Source organism: Orbicella faveolata, unplaced genomic scaffold (genome assembly GCF_042242905.1).
Source record: "Orbicella faveolata isolate gen_17 unplaced genomic scaffold, um_ofav_v1 contig_13, whole genome shotgun sequence".
In the NCBI taxonomy this organism is placed as follows: Eukaryota; Metazoa; Cnidaria; class Anthozoa; order Scleractinia; family Merulinidae; genus Orbicella; species Orbicella faveolata.
In genome coordinates, this window is record NW_028301540.1 from 22526488 (window position 1) to 22554065 (window position 27578).

A 27578-nucleotide genomic window follows, 5' to 3' on the forward strand; every position below is an offset into this window, starting at 1 on the left:
TAACCCAGCACATTTTTGAGTTATGCGCTTAAAGCTAAATTTACGGGTGCTTTTAGCAGGTCATACTGTTGCTATGGTTGCCGATTGTGCCATGAAATTAACACCACCATGTTCAGCGATGATTGGGCAGTTTTTTGATACCATGATTGTAAGTCAATCGATACAGAGTGGTTATAATGACCCATCAAAATCTACGTCTTGGAAAGTGCTGGAAACTGTTTTGAGCCACCTTAAGCATAACCTAAATCACAGATGGGCAGTTGTGCCTCTGCGACGTGGGACATGACAATAGACCATATTTGTATTCTCGGTATTGGACTGGAACTAGCTTGCAATGGAGGCTCATGGGGCGGAATATCATTAAAAAGAGAGAAATGTCATTTGAAAAGACTCCCCGCATTAGCCTCAGTTGCAAGCTAGTTCCAGTCCAATACCGAGAATACGAAAATGCTCTTTTCAGCTGCAAAATTCTCGACTTAGATCGAGATATTGCTCGTGTGCTAAGATAAGTTAAATAAACATTCAGGAAACTGCAAAAACGCTCGAGGAAACCAGAGAGATATCTAGTGGATTTCTCGGCCACACCACTCCTAATACCGTAAACTGCCGCTCATAAAAGCCTTGGGCTTATACAACTTCGTAAGGGGTTTTGGATGGGATTATAAACGGAGGGACTTATATCCGAGGGGGCTTTAGCGGGAGGGGGGAGGGGGGGGGGCTTTAAGCGAGATAAATAAAAAAAACATTTAGAAATGAGCTACAGTAGTGTTGATCGAAATACTTCTTTCATGTACTGGCCGTTAAATTGAACTTTAAAACATTATAATAAATCGAATTCATTTTATTTTAACTAGAAGGGGGCCTGTATTCGGGAAGAGCTTACAATCGGAAGTCATGTTTTGTTTACAGGCAGATGGGTCTACAACCGGGAGGACTTATGAGCGGAAGGGCTTATAAGTGGCAGTTTACGGTACTTGGTTTATTTTCTTGAATCATTTTATTTGCTGTGTTTGGGAACAAGCTTTAACTATAGGCTTTTTCCCGATACTGAAGAGATTAATCAAACAAAAGATACCATTCTCAATATAAATAGTGCCATTTTAAAAAGCTGAACTATAAATCGTAATCAGTAACAGAACTGAACTGAAGTTGTATTGTTAGTAATAATAATTGGACTGAGTGTAATACAGTTCGAGGAGTAATGGGGCAAGAACTTCTAATTCGACAAGCGCGTAGCACGATACGAATTTGAAATCACATTGCGACTATGATGAGTAATAGTAACTGGACCGAGTGGAGTACAATTCAGGGAGTAATCGCGCGAGTAATTTCAAAATTGGACTAGCGCGAAGCGAGAGGCCGATTTGAAACTAAGAGCACGATTACTTCTGAATTGTACGACACGAGGTCCAATTACTAATTAATTGTATCCATAACAAATGTCGAAATTAATAAAGTCTTTTGAGAACTTCTTTTGACCAAAAACGTCTGTAGCGCTTTCCATGAGTCTAAAAAACTGTAGGAAACATCATGGAAGCCTTTAACGCGCCCCATTACGTGACAAATAGGTGCGCAGAGAACCAACAATCACAATCGAGAATTCTGACAGATACGTTTACTCTCTGAATTGTACGACACGAGGTCCAATTACTAATTAATCGTATCAATAACAAATTTGGGCATGAAGAAGCCCCTAAGAGCTTTTTTTTTTTGAGCGAAAAACTCAGCAGTAATTTCCATCAATTTTACAAACACCTGAGAAATATTAAGAAGGAAGATATAGAGCGCGCGTAGTTGATGCGCGAATGGCGTAGGTGTCCAATTTTTGGTATCCGATTACAATTTGGATGTACACCAAGTTATCGTCCGCTAATAGAGTATTTTCACATGACGTCACGGCAGCCATAGCAGTGTTTGACAAAACAATCCACCGCAGCGGCCATGTTGGTGTACCAAACCAATCCTGTGGGAGTTGAACTCTTCTCTCGTGTAAACACTTTCTTTGGTTCCAAACATTTGCATGGCTGCTGACCACGTAAATGGAAACGCTCCATTACGTGACAAAGAGACTCGCCGAGAACCAATCACATTCGTGCATTTTGCAAACGATAGATTAATAAATTTTGTTATAGCTTTGATTATACCGTAATATCCTAACGGTAAAGTCTGACCTATGAATCTCGTAAAACGGACGGCTCTTCATTCCAAGTGTTTCATTAGCAAATTCTCGGTCTCAATTTCTTTAAAATTGTTTGGAAGCACAAAATGCAAAATGCTTAAGGTATCAGTATATCCCAAATGACCAACACGCTTTAGCGGCGCATTACTATCAGGTGTTTAACAAAAAGCGAAGATGCATTCATTTTCATTATTACCTTTTTACCGTCCAATGGAAAAGGCTTAGGGATGCCGTAAGCTGAATTGTAAAGAAAGAAAAAGCGTGGTAGCATGCAACCCGCTCGAGAAAATCAGAAAGGAAGTCATCGTGGCTTCTGCGTTTATGTCTGATTCTTGCCGTTCTTCTTGAAAGGTTTATTTTCTTCTTGAAAGGTTTTTATTTTCTCCTTCCCTTTCGCTTTCCTTAATCTGTGCAAACAAATTTCTCCTCTTCAAATTACGATCCATTGACGCTTGCGGCTAGCGCCTCGGCCCAGTTCTTACTGAAAGATTTTGACGCCTTCTTCCGTTGGAGTACCTTCTTCGCATTAGAGAAAGAACACGACCTTTCGTGTTTCTTCTTTGACGGCATGAAAAGCATAAGCTAACAATTTGCCAAACCAAAAACCGTAGAACTACACGCGGAAGACCCAACACGAAACTCTCTCGCAACAGCGAACCCTTTGCGCACGTGCCACATGACTTTTACTCTATCCCGCAGCTGAGTGACAACCTGATGACAGCTATGAATTAGAAGCAATAGACAGAGAGAATCGAGTTTCATTCATAACTTTGTTAACCATCAATTTTTTGCCGTCAAATTTTGTTTCAATTGAAAAATCTATCTAAAAATACCGAAAATTGAATATTTTGGAATATACTAATAACTTAAGAAAATTGGAGTAATGTAAGGATACCCATCGCACTTTGTAAATCGTTCAACGTATTCTGCAACGTTTACTTCTAACACGGCGGTGCTGTTTTTACTCCATAACTCCTGAAGGTTTGTTACTCTCAGAGAACAGTGGTAGCGCAACTGACGCCTGCTCAGCAGTAACCATGTCTTCAAGAGCATTTGAGACATCAACATGGGGTCGTTTCAGCTTTTTTCTTCGAATGTTTGAAGCACGATGATGAAACTCCTTGGCCTTTTCAAAGTCGCCTAACTGTTGGTAAACAGAACCCAAGTTACCATAAATAGCTGCAATTTCGACATGGTCTGGTCCGAGCTTCTTCAGTTTAATATTTAGAGCACGATGCTGAAACTCCTTGGCCTGTTCAAAGTCTCCTAACTGTTGGCAAACAGAACCCAAGTGACTGTAAGTACTTGCAACATGGACATGCTCTGGTCCGAGCTTCTTCAGTCGAATATTTAGAGCACGATGTTGAAACTCCTTGGCCTGTTCAAAGTCGCCTAACTGTTGGTAAACAGAACCCAAGTGACTGTAGGTAGTTGCAACATGGACATGCTCTGGTCCGAGCTTCTTCAGTGTAATATTTAGAGCACGATGCAGAAACTCCTTGGCCTGTTCAAAGTCGCCTAACTGTTGGTAAACAGAACCCAAGTTACTGTAAGTAGTTGCAACATGGACATGCTCTGGTCCGAGCTTCTTCAGTGTAATATTTAGAGCACGATGCTGAAACTCCTTGGCCTGTTCAAAGTCGCCTAACTGTTGGTAAAGAGAACCCAAGTTACTGTAAGTACTTGCAACATCGACATGGTCTGGTCCGAGCTTCTTCAGTTGAATATTTAGAGCACGATGCTGAAACTCCTTGGCCTGTTCAAAGTCGCCTAACTGTTGGTAAACAGAACCCAAGTTACTGTAAGTAGTTGCAACATCGACATGCTCTGGTCCGAGCTTCTTCAGTCGAATATTTAGAGCACGATGCTGAAACTCCTTGGCCTGTTCAAAGTCGCCTAACTGTTGGTAAACAGAACCCAAGTGACTGTAAGTAGTTGCAACATGGACATGGTCTGGTACGAGCTTCTTCAGTTGAATATTTAGAGCACGATGCTGAAACTCCTTGGCCTGTTCAAAGTCGCCTAACCGTTGGTAAACAGAACCCAAGTTACCGTAAGTAGTTGCAACATGGACATGCTCTGGTCCGAGCTTCTTCAGTGTAATATTTAGAGCACGATGCTGAAACTCCTTGGCCTGTTCAAAGTCGCCTAACTGTTGGTAAACAGAACCCAAGTAACTGTAAGTAGTTGCAACATGGACATGGTCTGGTCCGAGCTTCTTCAGTGTAATATTTAGAGCACGATGCTGAAACTCCTTGGCCTGTTCAAAGTCGCCTAACTGTTGGTAAACAGAACCCAAGTTACTGTAAGTACTTGCAACATCGACATGCTCTGGTCCGAGCTTCTTCAGTTTAATATTTAGAGCACGATGCTGAAACTCCTTGGCCTGTTCAAAGTCGCCTAACTGTTGGTAAACAGAACCCAAGTTACTGTAAGTAGTTGCAACATCGACATGCTCTGGTCCGAGCTTCTTCAGTCGAATATTTAGAGCACGATGCTGAAACTCCTTGGCCTGTTCAAAGTCGCCTAACTGTTGGTAAACAGAACCCAAGTTACTGTAAGTACCTGCAACATCGACATGCTCTGGTCCGAGCTTCTTCAGTGTAATATTTAGAGCACGATGCTGAAACTCCTTGGCCTGTTCAAAGTCGCCTAACTGTTGGTAAACAGAACCCAAGTTACTGTAAGTAGTTGCAACATCGACATGCTCTGGTCCGAGCTTCTTCAGTCGAATATTTAGAGCACGATGCTGAAACTCCTTGGCCTGTTCAAAGTCGCCTAACTGTTGGTAAACACAACCCAAGTGACTGTAAGTAGTTGCAACATGGACATGGTCTGGTCCGAGCTTCTTCAGTGTAATATTTAGAGCACGATGCAGAAACTCCTTGGCCTGTTCAAAGTCGCCTAACCGTTGGTAAACAGAACCCAAGTAACTGCAAATATTAGCAACACCGACATTGTCAGGCCCGTTCTTTTCTAGAAAAGTCTCTAAAGAATATTCATAGTATTTTCTTGCCGAATTAAAGTCGCAATGATGTTTACAAGTTTGGCCGAGCTTCAACATCTCAATTCCAGTTTTAATGATGCGAGGAATGTTTTCATTTTCAATTTTCATAATCAAGCATTTTAAATGCGGAGCAACACGTTTGGTTTTTACAACAGCATCAATGTATAGCCACTGATTCTCTGGTAATGAATCGTCTATGAACTGGCTGAAAGCTGTAATTGCCCCACTCACGGTTTCGTGCTGCGCACTCTTAGGATATTCCTTTATTGAGGACTGGATAACATCACGTACAACCTGATGCAGGCCAATGTAGATGTCACCATCCTCCTCTTCGAGTAAAATCAGGGAACATCTTTGGAGCCTCATGATGATCATCTCTTTATCTTGAATTTCTTCATCTACAGTGAGAATGTAATTAATCACGATGTCTTGACTAAGTAGTTCGGGTGCGCTGAAGGAAAGGAAATTGAGCGTGTAATCGATGACTTTGTCCGATTGCACAATTTCGTTAACGGCTAATGTTGTTGCTTCTGTCATGGATTTTGGGTAGCTTGGATTGGTGTCAGCAAGAATGGTCTCAGTGGTTAAACGCTGGCCCTTTCCTATTTTCTCTAGGTATTCTTTCCAGCCAAAATGTGAGGTTTTGCTCTGTCGAAGTTGCTTAACATAGGTAGCGGCGTTTGCTAGTGCAAGAGGCTGGAAGTCTAATGCTTCGGCAACCTTTCTTTCCACATCGCTGTCAGCGATGCCTGAGAGATTGGCTAATAAAGAACCGGCATCGTCAGGCTTCATACCCTTTTTCACAGAGATGTGACCAATCAACGAGCTTGGTAATGGGATCGACGCAGTGTCCTGTGTCGTTATGAGCAGTTGTCCTCTTGTCCACTGCTCGTTTCCGGGTCCTGGCAAATGAATAAGCACTTGAGAAATGCTTTTGACATTATCAGCTACTAGTAGCCACGACGAGTAAGAAGTAACTTTTGTGCTTATCAGCGTCTCCAGATGGATAATCTTCTCGTCTGCTTTCAAATCCTTGGATTGAAAGATGTTTGTGACTGCATATTCCGGACACTTCAAATGGCGAGCAAACGAGAAATACGATTCTAGTAGTGTCTCTAGATTCAGCATTTAAAGTCATCACAAAAGCATTAGCGTTGGGATCTTTTTGGGCATGGTCGAAAAATTGCCTCGCTACCAGACCGGCCAGCTGAGATTTACCACTTCCAGGATTCCCAGAGATGTACAGGTGACTTAGGGTTTTTTCAGCAGCCTGCTTAAGCTTTTTGAGCTGTTGCGTAATTTCAACTACCTCACTGTTTCGGCCTGCGATGTCGTGTGAAGGTTTCGGGGGAAGAATGCAAAACGAGGGAGTGTCATTTTGTAATTGATCCTCAAGGACTTTTAGTTCCTCTTGTCTTTGCTGCAGCTGATCAACAAGGTCCTGTCGTTGTACGTCTTTGATCTGTAGCTGATCCACAAGAATCTTTCGCTGGTCTTCATTTTCCTCGAGTTGATCGTCTAAGCTCTTTCGTTGTTCTTCATTTTCCTTTAGCTGATCTTCAAGGCCCTGCCGATGCTCTTCCTCAACATGTAGTTGATTTTCAAGGCTCTTTTGTTGTTGTTGCCTTTCTTGTAACTGATCTGCAAGGTTTTGCCGTTTTTCTTCCTTCTCTTGTAGCTGGTGTGCAAGGGTTTTTCGTTGTTCTTCGGTTTCCTTTAGCTGATTTTTAAGGCCCTGTTGTTGTTTTTCTTTTTCCTGTAGTTCTTTTTTTAGGTCCTCAACTTTGTTTAAGATATCTCTTAACTCCTCTGTGGGAAACGTTGTCTGGTTCGCGAGGTCTTGAATTTGCACAGTGGAAAGACCGAGTCCTTGAAATGCAGCACGAACTTTGCGCATAGCATTTTGAAAGTCTCCATCTGAGAGCTGGCCTTGTGACATATGAGCAAATTCTTCATTCCGAAATCTTCTGAGATCATCCACACTTGATTCCACAACAGGATTCAGGGTGTGGCCAATACAATCAGAGAAAAGAATAGCGTAAAAAAGCATGGTACAATCCCATTCAGATCTATTTCCGTTGGTCATGGTTTTCAAGAGATGTGCATTTCGTCTTTGGTTTCTCGGGGACTCCGCGTTGTAAAAGTCCATTCCATTCCGCGGCTCGTCTTTCCATTCTCCCATTGTTGCTGTGTAACGGTTGTCCCATTCTTGCTTGAAGATTGATCGGAGATTCTCAGGTAGAATATCAGTGGCAACATAACAAATCCTATAGTAGTTCAGTTGCTCTGAAGTGTATTCTGATGTAGTGGCCATTTTTTAGTCATTTGGAGTTGGAACCCTTAATAAAAAGTGAAACTCTTCATTAGCAAATTAAACAACCCATAACCAACCTATATCAGCTTAAAAAATTGCAAACAAATCTCTGAGAAACTTGTGTTTATTGCCGAGTAGCCATCAATACAAATCATGATAATGTCCTGATCTATATCAAATATCCTTCCCTCGCCTAAAGTCGGCCGGAGGAAAAGTGACCAAGAAATCTGTCAGCAAAGTAGACCTCAACGTACGTTTGATTTGCAACTGTTTGATACAGACGGAAGATTCGAGTGTGGAGTGAGTGTTGTACTCTAACTGATAAATTTGAACTCGCTATGAAAGACATCCGATCTACAAAACACAAATTTGACATGCAAATCGAAACAAGTTTGAGCGATGGGTGAAGGTCATTGTTGCAGCTGTTGAGAAAGTACAAGATCCCCGAGCAGATCGGATGAAAACCAATAGCAGTTTCTTGACTTGATCAAAAAGGTGAGTTGTCTGAAATCTCTATTTTGTTTGCCCCTTTACTTATGTTTTGGTATTATAGTTTCTTTTACCGTGGATAATATTCACTTTCACAGCCAAAATAATCAGGAAATCCAGTGAGAGGGAGTTGTGTTTTACGCTTTTGTTCTTCGGCTGTAAATGGTAGCGATATAAGAATATAGTCCAACATTGAGGTTAAAGCTAAAGAAAAATCCAATCACATTTTTATACTAACTAACGGTATTTTTACACGACTCTTGACATAACCTAATTGGCAACTGGAAATAAATCCTGTGCGCTTTTGTTGCTAAATGATACATGCAGGTCTTTTTAACTTTTTTTCTATTTCGTTTTCTTCCAAAAATATCCATGGAACAGCCATACTGTTTGAGTTTTAATAAAAAATATAGAGTAAAGGATGCCACATCTTGAAAAATGTGTAGTCACATATTTTGAAATGTTAGGTATTGGAGTCAATTGTGTTTCACGTTCAGGAGTATTTACACTAGTCTCGTCTGTAATTTACTGATGATGAGGAACATGTAGTTGAGGTATATACCAATAGGTATACCAATAGGGTTATTATTTTGGTAATAATATTACACACACGCCGACATTTAAATAATCGTGTAAAACGACATAAACAACAATCCTCCGCCATCGCCAAACACTACAAGAACGTGTACGGGATGATGCCTCAGGACCTGCCAAAGCGTTTCGAAGTGCTTAAGAAATGCAGAAACAAATTTGACTGTTTGGTGCACGAAATGTTTTTTATAAGAGCTTTAAAGCCAAATGTTAAACGTGCAATCAGATTCTGTTCGTGCGAAAGTATTTTCATAATCTTCGCACCCTTTTATGTTAATTCTTCGCGCCAAAATCGCCTTAAATTCTGCAATTTGCATGATCTAACACATGTTTTTCCTTGATAATGGAGTCATGACTACTCCAAAACGTCGGATTTTCTCGTTCGTTTTTACCGTTTTATATTTTATTGTTATTGTTATAAAATAATTCGTTGTAAATTATGATCATAATTAATATGATCTTAATTCATACCCTGTTTTATTCTGTTTGTGGGGCACTGAAATGGTTTAACGTATTGACCTTACTTCAGATATTCAGAGTCAAACCTTGTCGGTGTAAGCAAGTACCGTTTGGCTATATATATTCAAACAAGATATATTCACAAGGGCCACAGTACTGGGAATCATAATTTCCAGATTTGTACCATCTGAGTCAGCAAAAGCTTACTCCAAACATGTACTGACAGAACAAAACAATCTTCAATGCATGGTCATTGCAGTCATCCTGCCCTTTACACTGATCTTGGGCATAAGACCAAAATGATAGCAATTGTTGTCTTATTGGTTATAATTTGCACGAGAAATTATACGGTCGATGTAAATAGTCTAAATACGTATCAGCTTCATTATCCAGATATCTTACATAATTATAATTGTAATCTTCTATAATTATATCCATTAATTATCCAGATATAATCCAGATATGTGTGATGTCACAAGACTGTACAGTTGAAGCATCCTTTCTTGGCTGTTTAGCATAGTGTGCTGTAGTGTTGCATTTAAGCTGTACAAAGAGTACACAAAATCTTGATAACAGACACCCAATTAACAATCTAAAACTGGAGAATGTTCATTTAAAGTATCAAAATTGTCATCTAAGGAACTCAACTGAGATATTTCCTTGTGAAATGATATTGTCACAACCAAGCTAGAAATGTTAAGTGTATGTTTAAGTTCCGGTCACATGACTTCCACATATGGATGTGACTATAAAATGGCGAATGGGTCTGCAATGCAGCCAATAAACATGTCTAAATGGCTGATAATTGGAGATCAGAAAAAGGAATTAATTCTTTTGGTGCCATACTTGAATTTTCGCTTCATTGCATGGATCACAGGCGAAAGGAACAACAGCACCGTAACAAAATATTTCACTCACTTCCACCACGCCCCTGTTCTTACATTCATTTCTTCGCCCCATTTCACTCCTTCGGATTTTTCTGACGCAACACACATTCTGTATCATTTTTAGTTACTTTTATTTACCTTATACATCTGTTAATTTGTTTTACAATGTCCAGGAAAGCCAAGACATCGTTAATTAAATACCATTGCTTCTGCATGCATTGCGTGCCGTTTATTATTCCAAAGATGCATAATCCACAGAGACTGATTATGCGTCTGCTATTTTATGCGTCTAGTGTGAAAACGGGATGAACCATCACCCGCACTACGGCCTCAGTTCGTTGTTCATTTTTGTGCTACCCAGATAGTTCGTTCTGATGAATTAAGTGTCCTCTGCCCGACTTCATACTGAAACACATTGCCATCCGGCCGTATAATTCATCTCATGGCCGTCTTTATACACTCAACCGAAGAGATTATCCGTCGCAACCAATTTCGTCTCCTAGTTGGTCGTTCCAGACGCACTGGAACAGATGGTTCGTCCTGATGTATAATTGTAGTTAGCATAATACTAAAAAATTAAACAAAGTTCTGTTTGATGCCGTTATTGTAGCGTTACCCGGAAAAGAATGGTAGTATTGATCCATCAAAGGAAAAGTGCTGAAAAAACCCTGGAAATTGCTGTCATTCCGGCTGCAAACCCAGCTTATCTAATCAGGCCTAAAGTGATTTCTCAAGAAGTGGTTGACTTAACTTACCCGCTAGAGTCCCTAAAATCTCCCTACACCACCTCACTGATAGGACGGGTAGAATGAGAGTTCAGGGACTGGATTATGTTTCAGCTGAACACTGCGTAGCCTGCGCAGCAAGCGCCCTGTACGAATAAGACTTTTTCTCTGCTCTAGTTTCAGTGTTGTGCTCTCCTCAAAAGTAAGAGTACTAGATTCAGGCTAAACAGTGCTATATATAGAAAGGTCATGGAAGGGTTTGCAGTTAAAATTTGAGTTACTGGCATTTAGCTCACATTTTCGCTGGTCCACACTTTCCCCGGAAAATAGCAGAACCCTAGAATCACTATTGGCTGGATCTCCTTTTCAACTCAACAACCCGCCTAGAAACTAAAATGATATATTTTTTGCTTTCAAAAAACGAAAAGCGAAAGAGGTTATCCTTTCAACACTAAACAAATAACACTCAGTCTTTTTAGTTCCGAAGGGTGCACTCCTTATGGTGAATCCACGGAATTGCACTGCGCATCCTCTGCGCACGATTTTCGTTTGATTGCGCAATTTTCGTGTTATTGCACCATTTTCCTGTCATTGCGCGCGTGCCCGAGCACGTGCACATACACAAAATTAAAAGATTCCCTACAAGCTCGATAGCGAAATAAATGTCCGAATAGCACAAAATATATGGCAATGGGGCACTAGGCATCCACCGGTTGATCTAGGACTTGTTGATGTCGAGGCCATATATTCAAGCTTGATATTTTTAGCGAAATGTTCTGGATAAAAAAGTTCTGTTCCTCCGCAGTATGTTTTCAGCTCTAATGTTCTTCTTATGAAGAATGTATTGGTATTTTCACCTGGGTGAAAACACTCATGGCAGAACTTTTGAAAGGCAATTTGCTTTAAGATCATCCTGGTGCATTAATTGAAAACTAAACTTTTCTTATGAATGCCGCTAAAACTATTTTAGTATCTATCATTAGCTTTTAACGACCGTTGACCTCAATTTAGTAGGGGTTTGGATTTGTTGATGTTTTGGGAGACCTAAGTTGGTCATCAAAATATTTCTTTAGGTATAATAGTGCTCTTGAAGTTTTCTTTGGCTTGTTCATAAGCAAAATTGATTTGACACTGGCATAACGTTGGACAGATCAGGGGATAAATCATTCTCTAGAGATGTATGCCGCTTAAAGCCCACGCTGAACTTGTTAGCCCAAGAATTTGACACTTCCTCCTCTAACAAATCCACTTGATTAAAAAAATAACTGCGGCTAAAAGCGAAAGCTAAGCACTTGCACTTTTTGCCTTAAGACTATCTGTGGGCTCTGGCACGCTTCGATATAGTTTAGCCGTTATCCCTATCCTGCCAGAGGGTTTCAGTATAAATGTTTTAACATTTATACTGAAACCCTCTGGCAGGATAGGGATAAAAAGGTTACTTCCCACTTTCAAGGGCACAAAAAATCGTTTTTTCTTTTATTTCACAAATTTCAAGTCAGTCATTTTAACTAAAGTTCACAAAAGAAAAATAATAAAAATCTCAAAAAGAGGCCGAGTTATTTAGAAAAAACGTATTTTCAAATAAAGTTAATAAACCAGGAAGGTGTCATAATTACTTAAATGGGCGAAACCGCCAAGGGAAATTCTCGCGGCAAACGCTCATCTTGGAGCTCGTGATTCATGTTATTTGGTATTGTTTATATCGCGCATTTGTTCTTTTGGCTTTGGCTATTTTGCCCGTTCTAGTGTCTTTCTTTTCAGTGCGACAGCGAGATAGCAAACGTGTTGCAATGTGATGCTCTTCGCGGGAAATCCTGATCCATTGCCATTGACGCTAGAATGTCCTATTGTTCCATTAGTTTGCGGTTTCATAAGGTGAGAGAATCTCCTGGCGTGGCTAGAGTTGTTTAGGAACGTTTATGAGCTAAAATCTCGCATTTGATTTTGAGAGGAATACATTCACTTTGAGCGAATTTATAGGGTATGCGGATTTTCGTGAAATTTCGCCAGAACATTCCAGGGATAATGACAAACGAAAGTGTGTCGGGAAATTTGGATATTTAACATATTTTTCCTGTAACGTCCATTTACGTAACGTCTCGCATACTTTTAGCTACTCCAACTTTAGATACGGACATCTAGACAACCAATCAGATTATCGGAAAAGCCCGACACACTTTTGTTGATTGATGCCTTGTGAACAAGACTGTGGAGCCATTTTACTCGAGTGGCGGCATCCGATAGCCGATAAATTCAATAAAAGAACCCTCAGTCGTTTCACGCCTTACCGGCTCCTGACACTTCCTGAAAGAAAAAAATCGCTTAACTTGTATTTTTACCATAAACTAAATTTATTAAGCTTTCTTCTGATATATAGTTTGTTGGGGTTTTATTGAAACTGGGGTGCGTACGAATTGTTTTCACGAAGGACATGGCGTAGAATGCCTATTGTTCTCGGGACATTTACTTACAGTTCGAAAAAGTGTATAGGTATGTCATGACGCTTATTAATATTCATCGATGCTCCGAACGAGCTGTTTTCATTGGTTGCTATGAATGCGCGACAATACTCATTACCTCATGATGAGGCGGTAAACTAAACAATGAACTCTCCGCCTATTGTTTCTTTCTTTGTTTCATTGGTGCATTTCGATCCGTCGGCAAGTCTTTGCCGCGAATAGGACAGTATAAATTTCCAGCTTCATTCAGTTTTCAACCATTTACAAGAGCCTAGACTCTTTCGCGATCTCACGAGTCGGCATTATGTGCGACAAAAAACCTGACGTTCTTGGTGTTTATCAAGCTGAACGCATAGTTGCCAAGAAGTTCCGAAATGGCAAACCACTCTTTATGGTCAAGGCCCTTGTAAAGGTATGCATTGCAAGCGAACGGCGCATCGGAAGGAACGAAAATAGGTAGCTATTAGTCATACTTTTCATTTTTAAAAATACTTTTGCCCGGCAGAACTGTCGTTGACTTGATTTGGTAAATATTATTTCTGCGCAAGAAATTGAAGTTCCTCGCTGGGCTACAGGGCTCGAATTTCAAGAAAAACCTTGGGGCCAGTTGGCCCCTAAGTTTTCAGGTTTGGTCGCCAGCACAGGTCTTGTAGTCGCCAAAAATTTTCGACCCTTCAGGCTTAATGTATTTTCATGAAAAGGACGCTAAAACGGCGTGAATCACGGGTTTTTCATGTGCAATCAGTCTGCCGCTTTTTTTCTACAATCACTAGGAAAATGGCGAAATGAAATTCTTTTCTTCATTTACCAGTCATACCACTTTATAAAAAGGCTTCCATGTTGCAAGCTTTAATTCATTATGTTTCGTAGACTGGCGCTAGGTTTTTGGTGTTTTCGTGTTCATTGATGCATAGCGACTGCACGCGTTTTTTGGAAGTGATTTATAAATTTCCTTGGGGTACCGTGGGAACTTCAAATGCCCTGCTGATTTCTTTATAATAACAAGTCAGACTAACCCGCTACGGTTTTCTTTTATCGAAAAAGTATTTTTTCGATTTATAAATCTCTTGTGTGAGTCGAAAAATCAGAGCGTATTTAATAATCGGTCTTGACAGCCAGGGATGAGTTAAAATACTTACAAATTTTTAAATGCTGTCTAATTTGATTTTAAATACATCAGAAGAAGTAGTTAATTGTACATCAGTTCTATCTATATATCGACAATTACCGATAACAAGTCCTGCTATAGCGAAATCCGATATCCGCATGTAAATAAAATTTTGTCTGAAATCTGTGACAATTTGTTTTCAATTTTATCAACACGATTCATCATTAAGGGCAGGTTATTTTCATTCACATTATATTTGGGAATTACAGTTGCTAATGAAAGCAGTGCTACGGTAAAAAATGAAGCTTTAATTTTACTGCATGCTTTGTCAAGTAACGGGGCGAGTAAACACGACACATGGCGATGCAGATAAACACACTAGCAGAGTCAATTTTCCTTCAGCTTGTTTACGCATGTAAAAGTTGTACATACTTTTTGCTTCTTTCCAAAATCTATTACATATACTTCGCTTTCCAACAAAACAAATTACAATTCTCACAAGAAATCTTAGGTAATGATAACGAATGTCGTCACATTTCACGTCGAAGACGTCGATTTCACTTCGCATCATACATGTAAAGTCACTGCGTATTTCACAAGAGTCCACGTAGTCCATTAGTGTATAGAAACCTAGGCAAACACGTACGAGGACGAGCAAAAAGTATCCAAATTTTATAAGTAAAAGCACAGACTTGTGAGGTGGAAAGCATTCGCCCGATTTAAACACACCATGGAAAGCTCGTCAGGTTCTGTGATACCAGAACTCCCTCCGCATTGCGGAGGGAGTTCTGGTATCACAGAAACTGGAGACAAATGGAGACAAATCAGACAAACTGGGGATTTATTTAAGTCACCAGTTCAATTCTGAGAGCAACTTACAATTAAAAATAAACTTCCTCTTCCACTAACTGCGTCCATTGCAATTGTACTGCAAAGTGTACCTTCCATCTTGGTGACCTACTCCGGCTGTTCTCGGCAACAAACACATTCTCTTTGCTTCGGAATGGTTGCGCATCTCTCACAAGTACACCACAGAGCATTTTCCAACCGATCGTTCCATTCAACTTGATTATTATCATCACTGGAATCACTAGCACGTTATGGCTTCAAGAGCAGCCATACTAAAGCTCAAAAGAACAAACACATTCTCAGACCGAATGACGTCACGGACGTGCAGCCTGGCCTTCAAGATCCTTTCAAAATGGCGGCTCCCGGTGTCGAACTTTTCACTTCTTTTTCATGGGATCGCATCCACTTCAGAAGCTAAAACAACGGTGAGTAACTCAACTCAATGTGAACTTTCTAGTGGTGATGGAAAAAAATACACCGTTTTTGGCGTGACCTTCTTCTTTAAAGGGCTCTAGTCAGCCACACCTTTGTTTTTGCTTACATACAAGAGTTTAGCTTATATGTTTTATTTGGAGCATTTCAAGGCAAAGAAAATCACTGTGAAGCTACTAGAGATAAAGGAACATACTTTCAGGAACACAACTTACAGTAAAGCAACAAGATTTCACCTCACCATGCAATGTCAATAATTTTGATGGCATCGAAAATAGCAGAGGCTGACTAGGGTCCTTTAATAAGCTGAGGACCCGACAATAACTGTATTATGCCTCAAAGCCGTGGCTCCCTTATACCCTCCCTACATATAGACAATACTTAAATAGGAATGATAATCTGGTGTATACTCTCTCACAGATGGCTTTTTATTTCTATGAAGTTTTATTTTCTTTCTTGTATTTCGTTGTAACAGAGTTAATAAAAAAGATGACACTCTGTGCTATTATCAGGAAATATATTAAATATGGAAAGGTGTTATAACAAATGACTATACTGCAATAATTTCATTTGAGCTTATTAATTTTTGAACGATATTACGGAATCAAATCTTCCGAAGACTTACAGTGTATAGTTATAAACAACAACAGTGAGAGGTGTTCCAGATCATCAAGATGAAAAGAAAAAACAGAAAGATATTTCTGGGTTAAGGCTCAATTCTTTCTAGTCACTTTTACACTGAGCAGTTAAAATATGGTCATCCAAAGTCGGTTGAACCGAACTGAATCTACGCTTTAAATACTTTACTTACCCAGTGTCAAAGAGTGACAAAAGTGGGCCATGTCTCCAGCAAAAATCATTATTTGCATTTTACTTCCACATTCGACCAACTGTAAACGTTTGAATTTCGTAACTGGACGAACCAACTTGCAGCGTAATGTTTATCTATCATTTTCGTACATTTGATGAAGCCCGGTATTCACATCATCTTATACACTTTACGTGGACTGCGCTACTGTTACAATTGAAAGCTAAGGTACAGAAAATTATCTGTGATTAACTCTCAGTAAACATGGATGAACATGGCCGCCAGGAGAATGTTTGGAACACGTGACTAAAGTGCACGCGAGCTCACGCGAGTACGATTACTCCGACAGGCGTTTACAAAAAACAAAAAGAAAACAAATCGCCAAACTAATACTCTCCGAAATTTGAATACAGTAATTTATTATCGGGTGATTTGAAATCACCCGAACACTTATCAAGGGAACTCGAATTTTCTTGGCACAGGCCGATGTCTCGTCTCTTTGAAGCATGGAAACCAGTTAGCGGCGCAAGGGTTACTGGGAGAATCAAAATGGCGGAGACCAGTGTGTCTAGTATCGATATATCATTGTGGTATTTCGTTGTGAAAATGTTGTTCTGGGCATCTGTAATGTGTCAGGTGGAAACTAGTGAAAGCTTGGAGGGTGTATTTCCTGGTGGTCTGATCAACCGTGGTAAAAACCTTCTAAAAAGATTCGAATCACTTTATAAATTGCCAAGGTCATCAAAGTTTTCTGGAGCCTGACAAGTTGTTGGTGAAATTTGACAGGAAGTGTTCGTACGAAGGAACTTAGCATGCGGTGCTCATTATGGTATTGGAATATTTTGTCTGACTGAGGCAGGAGAGCAGCAAATTGATTGGGTCCCTGAAAAGGACTGAAATTGACAGTGGCAATGCCAAAAATATGGCAGATAAGTCCACCAAGATAACCATTTTTATAATTCGGGAAGCACTGTAAAAAAATGCATTTAAATGAGCTAAATTAATTTTAATTTCCCTTTTGTTAGAATAATTTATGGAAAATATACGAAATCAAGATATCTTAAATTTGAAATTTTTGTCACTGTGAATATATTTGTATTAGTTTTGTTTGATTTGTTTATAGTGATATCTTCACTAATATTCATGCTACCTTGCTGGTATTTATTATCATTATTCTAGTAGTAGTAACTGTTCAGTGTTGTGGTAATTCTTTCTTTAATAGTATTTTTTTAATGGTTTGAAATCTGGTCTGGATTGTTCGAAAGCCGGTTAGCGCTAACCCAGGTAATATAATTTTTTGTATAGAAATATCTTTCACTGCTTATATAATGTGTAGTTTTAAGATGAATCAAACTCAGAACTGAAAGACAAACAACAGAAACAGAAACCTGGACCGAAAAGTTACAAAAATGAAAGTAACCAAAATTCTCTCTAATCCTGGGTTAGTTTAATCAGGCTTCGAACAACCCGGTCCTGGATATTTGAGACTGTGGTGACTTAATTATGTACCAGTATTTGTACAATACTGGTTTATTGCAAGAGGAATAGGGAGAGACTGTTGCTAAGTTTAAATTCCTATCACTCGAGTGAAATTAAGTCTCCTCCAGTCGCCTAAAATCGCCTTAAGTAGCCTAAAATCGCCTTAGATTGCCTAAAGTCGCAATGTTTTTTCCTGCCAATTTTGCTGAAGTCGCCTAAAGTCGCCTTACGTTACGGCGACTTAAGGTCCCAGAGTAGGCCTGCTTAACTGTGAGACCGAGAACATCCAACAATGCGATCAATATAAGCTAATATAAAAGAATGGCAAACTAAATCACCTGGCTTTTCAGTGTCAACTGTTTAAAACTTTTCGTGATTTTCAATATGCGGTTGTGTCATGTATTTGGTTTATTGCAAATCGAAGTACATGGAACAAAATGCGCATAAGTGCGCACGCTCATAATGTCAACCGCTGGCTCAATACACTACAACTCCTCCCCCTTTAAGCCAGTCTCGTACCCCCAAAGTCCAACACAACATGCTATTCTTAAAAATAAAGTCAGAGCCCTAGAAATGGGCAGTTCAATGTTCAAAGGTCCAGTCGGGCTGGGGGCTTCCTCTCTCTGATAGGGTATCTTCTAACAGGAACATGTTCAATCTTGCTAGGCGGGCTGCTAACTGAAGGTTCAGCCGCTGGATTGGATGGCTGAAAACCCGTTTCCCGTGGGACGGCTTCTGTCTGCTCAGGCGGCTCGGCTACTTGGTACTCGACTGGGGGCGGGAACAGTAACGGCTGGATAACTGGTGTACGGTTGTCTGTAACAGGAACATTGGAATCTTTGATTTGGTCTGTGTGTCGACGCCAAACTAAGTTAGGCCCAATCTCCACTTCATAAGACAGGGGTCCTAGTTGTGCACGTACAATACCTGGTACCCGTACAATACCTTCTTCCCAAGAACAACTGGGATGGTGGCTCTCCAGTGGTTGAGTGGGGAGTGTTCCGATAAGCCAGCAAAAATCTTGCCAACTTAAGATTCAAGGATTTCACTTCAGTTTCGCTCTTTATCGAACTTTTGAAGCTCCGCACACAGCGTTCCGCCAGCCCGCTGGTGGCAGGATGGTAAGGTGCTGAAGTGATGTGTTTGATTCCGTTTCTCTTAAGGAATTGCTGAATCTCTTCTGATGCAAATTGCGACCCGTTATCGCTTACCAACTGGGCTGGTATTCCATATCTAGCAAATTACCTCTGAAGGACTTCAATGGTCTTCTCTGAGGTTGTACTAGTCATTCTCTCTATCTCTAGCCATCTTGAATGTGCATCCACTACCACCAAGAACATCCTGTTGAGGAACAGACCTGCAAAATCAATGTGAATTCGTTGCCAGGGGGACGAAGGCCACTCCCATGCGTGAACCGGTACTGTACTGGGCTCTCTGTGTTAGTTGGCAACCTGAGCAGGACTTAACAGTCAGTTCAATTTCCTTGTCGATTCCAGGCCACCAGATGTAACTTCGGGCGAGAGCCCCCATATGTCCCTGATGCAGTTCCTCGAGAACTTGAGGGCGCAACTTTGGAGGTACTACGACTCTTATTCCCCACATCAGACAGCCTGATTGTAATGTGATCTCATCTTTGCGAACAAAATAGGGGTTGAGTGCAGCAGCAGGGTTGTGTGGCCAACCTTTACTGGTCATCTCATACACTTGAGCCAAAACAGGATCTCTCTGTGTTTCTCGCCTAACGTTATCCACTGTGACTGACAGTGGATCAAACTGCATCAAATTAAATACACCCACAGGGTCGACAACTTCTTCATCTCTGGATTCCTTTACGAGTGGAAGGCGGGAGAGACCATCGGCATTACTGTGAACTTTAGTGTTCTTGTATTCAATGGTGTAATCATAGCCCGCCAGGAACAAGGCGTAACGTTGCAGTCGCGCTGCAGTGACCACAAGGATGCTTTTCCGCGGATGAAATATTGACGTTAAGGGCTGATGATCTATGTACAATGTGAAAGAGCGGCCAAACAAATACATATGGAACTTCTTTACCCCTCAGATTATTGACAAGGCTTCTTTGTCAATCTGTGCATACTTTTGCTCAGTTTTGGTGAGTGTCCTTGAAGCAAAAGCTATGGGTCGCTCGGTACCGTCGTGCATCATGTGAGACAGCAACGCTCCAATACCGACAGGGGATGCATCACAAGCAAGCCTTAGTGGTAGGCTGGGATCATAATGCGTTAAAACTTGCTCTGGCGTGATCATTTCTTTCACTTTGTGGAATGCTATCTCGTACTGTTCTGTCCATTTCCACTGATGATTCTTCTCCAAAAGTTGTGTCAGGGGATGTACTGCTGTCGATAGGTTAGGCAAGAACCTGTGATAGTAATTGGTTAGCCCGAGAAAAGATCTCACTTCAGCTACATCGTTTGGACGTGGCGCATTCAATACTGCTTCTACTTTCTCTGCTGACTTGTGTAGGCCATCTTTGTCGATGTCATGTCCACAATAAGTTATCTTCTCCTTGAAAAACTCACATTTTGCCTTGTTTGCTCTCAACCCATGAAGCTGAAGCCGTCGCAGAACTTCTTCTGAGTTAGCCAGGTGTTCTGCATCATCCTTGCCAGTAATGATCATATCATCAAGGATACAGCTTGTGCCAGATGTTCCTTCCAGCACTTGATCAATGGTGCGCTGCCAGATTGCAGGTGCTGATGTGATGCCAAACACCAGTCTGTTGTCCTGAAACAGACCCATGTGTGTGTTGATGGTGAGGTATTTCTTGGAATCCTCTTCTATCTCTAGTTGGTGGTATGCCTGACGAAGGTCAATCTTTGAGAATTTCTGCCCACCACTAAGCTTTGCAAAGATATCTTCAGTGCGGGGTAAAGGATACTGCTCGGTTTCCTCACATTGTGTATCTTCATGCTTCCTAACACATCTTCAAATTCATCACTTTCACTGTACTGAACAGTATGGACTTGAGTGTTTTGTGGTGTTTTGGTGGTTGCTTTGGCTTACCTTGTCGTCTCGAGTTACAAACTCTGGAAATATGGCCCACCTTCCCACAATGATAACATGTCTGGTCCTTGAATCTGCAATTGTGTGATGCGTGTGAGTCTCCTCCGCATCGATAGCAAACTTTAGGCGGGAGGTTCGGCGGCGGCGGCGGTGGCGACGGCGGTGGCGGTGGCGGTGGTTTGTTGTTATCTGAGATCTTGTCAACTCGAGGTTCTGCGTGCAGCTCACTGTGCAATTCTGAAGCATCACGAACGGCAGTTTCCATCGCTACGGTTTCCATCTCCAAAGCCTTGGAATATTTCAGTTTTGCTTCTGAAAGCAAACGCCTTTGTATCTGCATATTTTGAAGGCCACAGACCAATTTATCCCGTAAAGCTTCGTTAAGGTTCGCGCCAAAGTTGCAGTGAGTCGCTAGTTTCTTCAGTTCTGCTACGTAAGCCAACACGGTTTCTCCTTCTCGCTGATTTCGTTTGTAAAAACGAAAGCGTTCTGTTATTTCCAATGGTTTAGGTCTTAAGTGTTGCTGAAGGGTCGTGACGATCTCTTGGAAGCTCTTCGTGGCTGGTTTATCCGGTGAAAGAAGGTCCCTCAACAGGGTGTACGTTTTGCTGCCGATCAAGCTTAACAAGGTTGGCACTTGGCGGTCCTCATCGATGTTGTTTGCTAAGAAAAACTGTTCTACACGTTCCGCGTAAGTTTCCCATTTCTCTTGTGTCTCGTCAAAACTCTCTATCTTCCCGATAGCAGTCATATTTTCGACGTTTTCCTACGACTCCATCCTCGTCGCCACTGTCATGTATTTGGTTTATTGCAAATCGAAGCACATGGAACGGAATGCGCATAAGTGCGCACGCTCATAATGTCAACCGCTGGCTCAATACACTTCAGATTGGTAGGCAGGAGCCATGCAACTCAGGAAACAGAACTTGCGCGAGCAGAAACAAATAGCGCTCCCGTTAATGTGCACAACATTCAGGTTGGCATAAAAAGCGCTGACTTATGAAATAAATTCTTGGGACGTATAGACTTGCACAGAAGTTGCGAAAGCCGAGTTGGGAGCACATAAAGCCCGTGTGCGAATAAAATAAAAATAAAATAAAATAAATAAATCACTTTATGTAAGTGTCGAAGTTTTAAGCAGTGCTGTACTAATTGTGGATACTGAAATAAGCAAACAAATATTGTAAATTAAACAGAAACTTGTTAAAAATCCCAACTGGTGGGAGGCTGACCAGAGAGTGACCAGATGGCTATTTACAAAGGGTAGAGGAGTTGAATCTGGGGCCACCAAACAAATCCATTTAGTGGCAGGGAGGAGGATTTGAACTGGGAACCTCCGGATTACAAATCCAGCGCCCTTACCACTTGGCCACGCCGCCTGCGAATAGCCCGTGTTTCGGCCGCCCTTCCCGAAAGAAAAAATCAGGAAGGGGATGCCGCCTTTCTCCGATTTTTTTTAACACTGGCTAGAGTGCAAGTGAAGGAGCACACAAATTAGTATGGGTAATCAAATGGTGACCAGTGAAATTAGGAAATAATTTCACTGGCGTTTCGTCAAAATTCTAATAATTTTGCGAGCCTTTAGACAAAGGAAATTACTTGTTGCTCGTCTTGGGGATTCTTTCTTCTTTTTGTTTAGTGATTTGCCAAAAATATTTCTTTTCTTTTGCATCCCAAGTGATGAAGCGTTTTCAATCCCAACAGCACGAAATAATTCTGCTGTCATCTGAAGACATAAAGAGCCTCGCCGAAAAAAACCCCTACTGTTACGGGACAAACCAAAGACAAGCTCTACAGTAGGGACATAAGTTACAACTGGAAGTTAGAAAACACCCTGTAATTAAAGCCGTACTTTTATATGCGGCTCGTGTTCCCACAGCGTTTCTCGTTCGTCCAAACTTCCACTCGTGTTGCTTTAACTCAACAGAACCACAGAGAATGTTATTTATGTCTGAAGAATATTGGACTAGGCTAAACAAAATCCTGCTCAATTATTTGCCAAACTGAGCTGAACGCTGAGGCAAATAATTGATCGGCGGGACACTGACAAATAAAGATATTTTGCGATAACCGAGTTCAATAGTTGTTTTATGATTCGATCTTCACGTTTGTTTTCATATTTAAACCACTCTCTTTTAGCTCAAGGAAGCAATGTGCCATTTTTAATTTCACTCAAAAGCTTGCTTACAATAGACCAATTCCGATATATTAAAATTCTAACTTGACTCCGAGGCTTAGGGAAATAAAACAAAAGAAATTAATTATTCAACCCTCATCCTTTGTGCGATTTCTTTTGTTTTATTCCCCTAAGCCTCGGAGCCAAGTTAGAATTTTAATATATCCGAATTGACCTATTACGCATGAGCAGAATATGATTTGCAGCAAGACACATTTACACGGTACTACGCATGAGCAGGCCATTATTTGTAGGCGGTTAATTGCAGGTCACGTGATGGGCTCTCGGCCAGTGAAACGGAAGGAAAAAAATGCATCGAATGATAATATGTTCGTAAAGAACTAAACCTACATGGGTGTGGCACTGCTCAGATTATGATATTGAGCACTCGTTTGATTACAAACCATTGCAAACCGTATTGCACTTATCGAATGTCCTGCAAATAAGCCTTAGTTTTTATGGGCAAGTGAAAGGTAATTCATCAACGTGAAATTAACCGTAATTATCTCGTATACCCTATTAATTTAATTTAAACTGCTCAGTGAAGCGGTGATTGTCAAATCACTGCTTCACTGAGAGAGGAAACATTTGATAGGTTGTACAGCCAGCCAAACAGATTACGTTTTGCATAGCGGGCTACAATTTTGCGCGTTCCGAGAGCATATTTTCCAAACAAAATTCTGCACGCGTGAGACATAACTACTTCATTATCATAGGAAAGCCTGGGAAATATTTAAAACAAAAAAAGTATAGATTTGCTCTTCTGTCAGCTTAAGTTTATTTCCTTTTGTTTTATTTCCCTGTGCCTCGGCGAGAAGTGAACACTTGTCTCACTGGCCGTTACTACTTTGCCCGGAGTTTTAACGACACGAGAGATCATTGCAGCTATGGACGCAGCCTTGGCAGTTACGAAAATGAAGCCTGAAAAGAATTCATACTTGATGCTTCATATTCACTTGCATGTCGGCACCAATAACTGATTCTTTTTTTCAGGCTTCACTTTCATAACTGGCCAAGTAACTTACTTAACTACGACGATCTGTCAGGTCTCAAAATCTTTATCCTGCTATTGAAATATATAATGTGTTTTACAATAAAGTTTCCATATAACGCGCGCTCTGATTGGCTTAAACAGCGTGCTTTATCAGAAAACAGAGCACGGGTTGAGTACGGGTTGATGACAGTAAGCTGTCTTTAAAATGTTTGCTTCGGAATTTTGACAAATTTGACCCAAATTAAACATCCCCTCTGATTCAGACAAACGCAATGGAAACGAGCTCTATGTCTACAGTAAATATGGCTCACGGAGACCATTGTTAGCAACAGTAGTGTGAAAACTGTACTTAAATGACAAGTTTTGCTAGATTCCCGCCGACAAAATACGTAGCGAAATAAACAAATTCTCAACCTAACCAGTGCTTCGATAAAAGACATTATATTTGTTACGAAGTCGAATTATACTGAAAAAATAAAACAACGACAGAATACAACAACTGAGCTGTCTCTGTTTATGATGAGAAGCTTTATTTTTGTAAAAATGCTCAATTGCTCAAAGCAACACTTACATGCAGTGTAGTAACGCTCGCTCTGTGGTCATCTCAGCGAAGTGAACCGACGAGTGGTCAGCTCAAAGCATGCTCTGGTATTCTCCTCTTAGTCTGTCTACCTTTTACGCTAGTTCGGGCGATCTTGCTGCAAGCGGCTGCAAGCCGTAAATAACTGTAGCTCCTTTCAAATTCAACTCAGCATTTCGCATTTTCATCCGCAAGCTTTGAGCCCCTGGTTTCGTAATCTCCATTGGAAAAGTGCACGTTTCCATGAGCCACAATACGGCCGGATTCCTCTGAACTGACAAACCTTTACCTGCCTTTAGATTCTTATTTGAAAATAAACTAAAAAGCAAACTTTGACGGGATTGTTCTTCTCTCGAAAGCCGCTGAAAACTACTCGAAAGTGAAAGCTTAGATGAAGTCCAGTTTGTGATTGACAGCTGTCGCTTCGTTAGCCAATCAAATTATTTGAATAATTCTAACAAGGATTGTGATTGGCTTATTTTAGCGTGCTTTATCAGAGAAGAGAGCACGGCTGACGCCACTTGGAAAATAAAGTTTGGTTTGAAAATTCTGCCGAATGCGTGGGGAAATTATTGAATTCTTTATCATAAAACAAAGAAGCCTCGACTGTGCTCTGTTCCGTTGTAAAGCACTTAGGAAGCGGTAGAGCACTCAAGAAGTGGAGAAAAACACTCGACTTCGTCTCGTGTTTTCCCCTACACTTCTTTCGTGCTCTACCGCTTCCTGCGTGCTTTACAACAGAACTGAGCACAGTCGAGGCTTCTTTATTTGTTAATTATTATATCTCTCAGTTACTACGCGCGCCGTGATTGGTTAAGTACCGCTAAAATTTAAAGCTGTTTCTGTTGCTAAAATGTTTCGTGATTTATCGCCAAGTGTTCTTAACTTTTATAGCAAGTAGAAGTGATTTCAAATTGACTCGTTTTGCTTTTGAATTTGAAGCCGTTCCGCGTGAACAGACATCGTTCCCGAACCCGTCAGACACACAGGAGGGATATAATAAATATCTTATTTACCTCGTCTTCTCGGTCCGTACTGTAAGTTACGGATCCTCGTGTTTTCCTCGTCGATTTATGGCCCGCGCGCTTCGCGCTTGGGCCATGAATAGAAGGGGAAAAAACTCGGCCCGTAACTTACAGTACGGACCGAGGAGAAGAGATAATTGAGAGTTATATATGTTCAGTGGCTCTGCCGCGTTGTTTGCAATTCATAGCCCTTTACAGCTACTCATTTGTTTCGATATGATTTATGGCCTACAGACCCTAAATAATTGTACGTTTAAGTAGTCACGAATTTCTCTGTCTTACAGAGTGCAGAGAAGGCGCTTAAGGCCGCCCAATACGCGGAAGATGCGTTCAAAACGAATGTTCACAATCTTATGCGCAACGCCTCACGGCTTGGAGACTCCGAACTGACGAGACTCGCGAACCAGCTGGAGCATCAAGTGGTGGATTCAACACGCATGCGCTATCCGGACCAAGTTAGCTATCCCCAGATTCCCAATGATGTATACTCGGTGGAGATGGCTCACGAAGCCCTGAAACTAGCAAGGTCTATCCTGGAGAGAGTCCGCTGTGCAGTAACAAAATAATAGTGCTGTTCCCATGGAGAGCCGGGGTCCTTGCCATTTGTCAGAATAAACCAGTTGGGATGACCGTTGAATTATGGTAAGGGTTTGTTCAAAATCAAAAATCCAACCAAACGAGATGGCGCATATCATTTGCAATTCGATTTCCCGTTATTGTTTTCGGTTGTTGAGAGACTGGAAACTAGAAAATGAAGCAAACGAGAAGAAAATTTCCGCCGTTCCGTTCCGAACGGAAAAAGAGGACTACCTCCTGGAGGTAGACGACAATTTCCAAACAGATTTCTTACTGTTCCATGAGACTTTCAAGTGATATTTCCGGATGTTTGGTTAAATGGTAAGCACCCCCGATCTCAAGAATAGTTCTTAGCAAGTCTTTGTAAAACAATTGAAGGTTGTTGACTTTGATAGAGATTCAACCTTGTCTTGGATCAAAACGCGTCGCGTAAAATTGAAACGTAAGAACGTGCGGAAAGGAAGATTTTACTGCCGCATTGTGTACGGAACGGCAGGTGTTAATTTTCTTGTTGACCTTGTTTTTCCAATCGATCGCAGGTTTCAATTAGCGCACAAGTTAATACTCTTTTCTAGTTGACCTTGTTTTTCCAATCGATCGCAGGTTTTAATTAGCGCACAAGTTAATATTTATTTCTTTTTGACCTTATTTTTCGAATCGATCGCACGTTTTAATTAGCGCGCTTTCGCAGCCTCAATCAGGAAAGCCAAAGACTCAATGGTGGTCTGTTGAATGTGGGCAAATAGATGTGACATCTTTTTTCCTCAAGGGAAACTTTTTAATGCTACAGAAATAATTACTTTGAGTTCATGTTAGTGTTTTATTAGTTTTCAAATACGGAACGCCAGCTCTTGGTGATAGCAAGAAGTTCTAGGCAATAACATACGTTTCTGAGATCTCTATCACAGCATGTTTAGATACAAAAAACGTTGGGTTTTATGTGGTTGTTATCATCTTACCAGCAATAACATGCAATTACGAAACTATGTAACCATTTTAAATGATGATTTGTTAAGTTTTATACCTTTTAGATTCTAACGAGATTTTAATAGAGACGTAATTTTATGTAAACTGTTTTCACTTCAAGTGCACTTTGAGAATAAAATAAAGTGTTTTTAGAACTGATGAGTGTAATGACTGAACAGCGAGGTAAATATTGATGCAGGTCAAGTAGAACACACCCGAAAGCTTGCCACTGAGCTTTCTTGCGAGAGTTAAATCTAATGTCAGCCATTGCTGTCCAAATTGCTAGATCCTTTGCATAATCTTTTTGTCCCACCTTTGGCAGTATTCATACTCGTCTAGTGTCAGTAGGACGATCACTGCTGCCAGCTGATCGTTGCGGATCATTTGCTTGTACTTTGGCGAATCTTTGCGGCTTCTCGCTCTGAGTATTGCCTGTTTTTGTCGCTTTTGACGT

The 27578-nt window shown here is 40.8% G+C and overlaps 1 protein-coding gene and 1 pseudogene across 1 annotated transcript; one reads left to right on the forward strand and one right to left on the reverse strand.

Annotated features, from left to right (window-relative positions):
- Window positions 1-778: 778 nt before the first annotated feature.
- LOC149115636 (uncharacterized) lies at window positions 779-7511 on the reverse strand (annotated as a pseudogene).
- Window positions 7512-13404: 5893 nt separating this feature from the next.
- On the forward strand, window positions 13405-27281 carry LOC149115637 (uncharacterized). Its single transcript, XM_089285924.1, has 2 exons — window positions 13405-13522; window positions 25867-27281. Exons 1-2 carry the CDS (start codon window positions 13415-13417, stop codon window positions 26146-26148), a joined length of 390 nt encoding a protein of 129 aa, XP_089142050.1. The 5' UTR covers window positions 13405-13414; the 3' UTR covers window positions 26149-27281.
- Window positions 27282-27578: the final 297 nt, after the last annotated feature.

Bases quoted from the DNA above. Each gene is read 5' to 3' on its own strand.
- LOC149115637 (XM_089285924.1), top strand. From the start codon at position 13,415: ATGTGCGACAAAAAACCTGACGTTCTTGGTGTTTATCAAGCTGAACGC. The intron at 13,523-25,866 runs GTATGCATTGCA...TCTGTCTTACAG, and splicing joins TGGTCAAGGCCCTTGTAAAG to AGTGCAGAGAAGGCGCTTAA.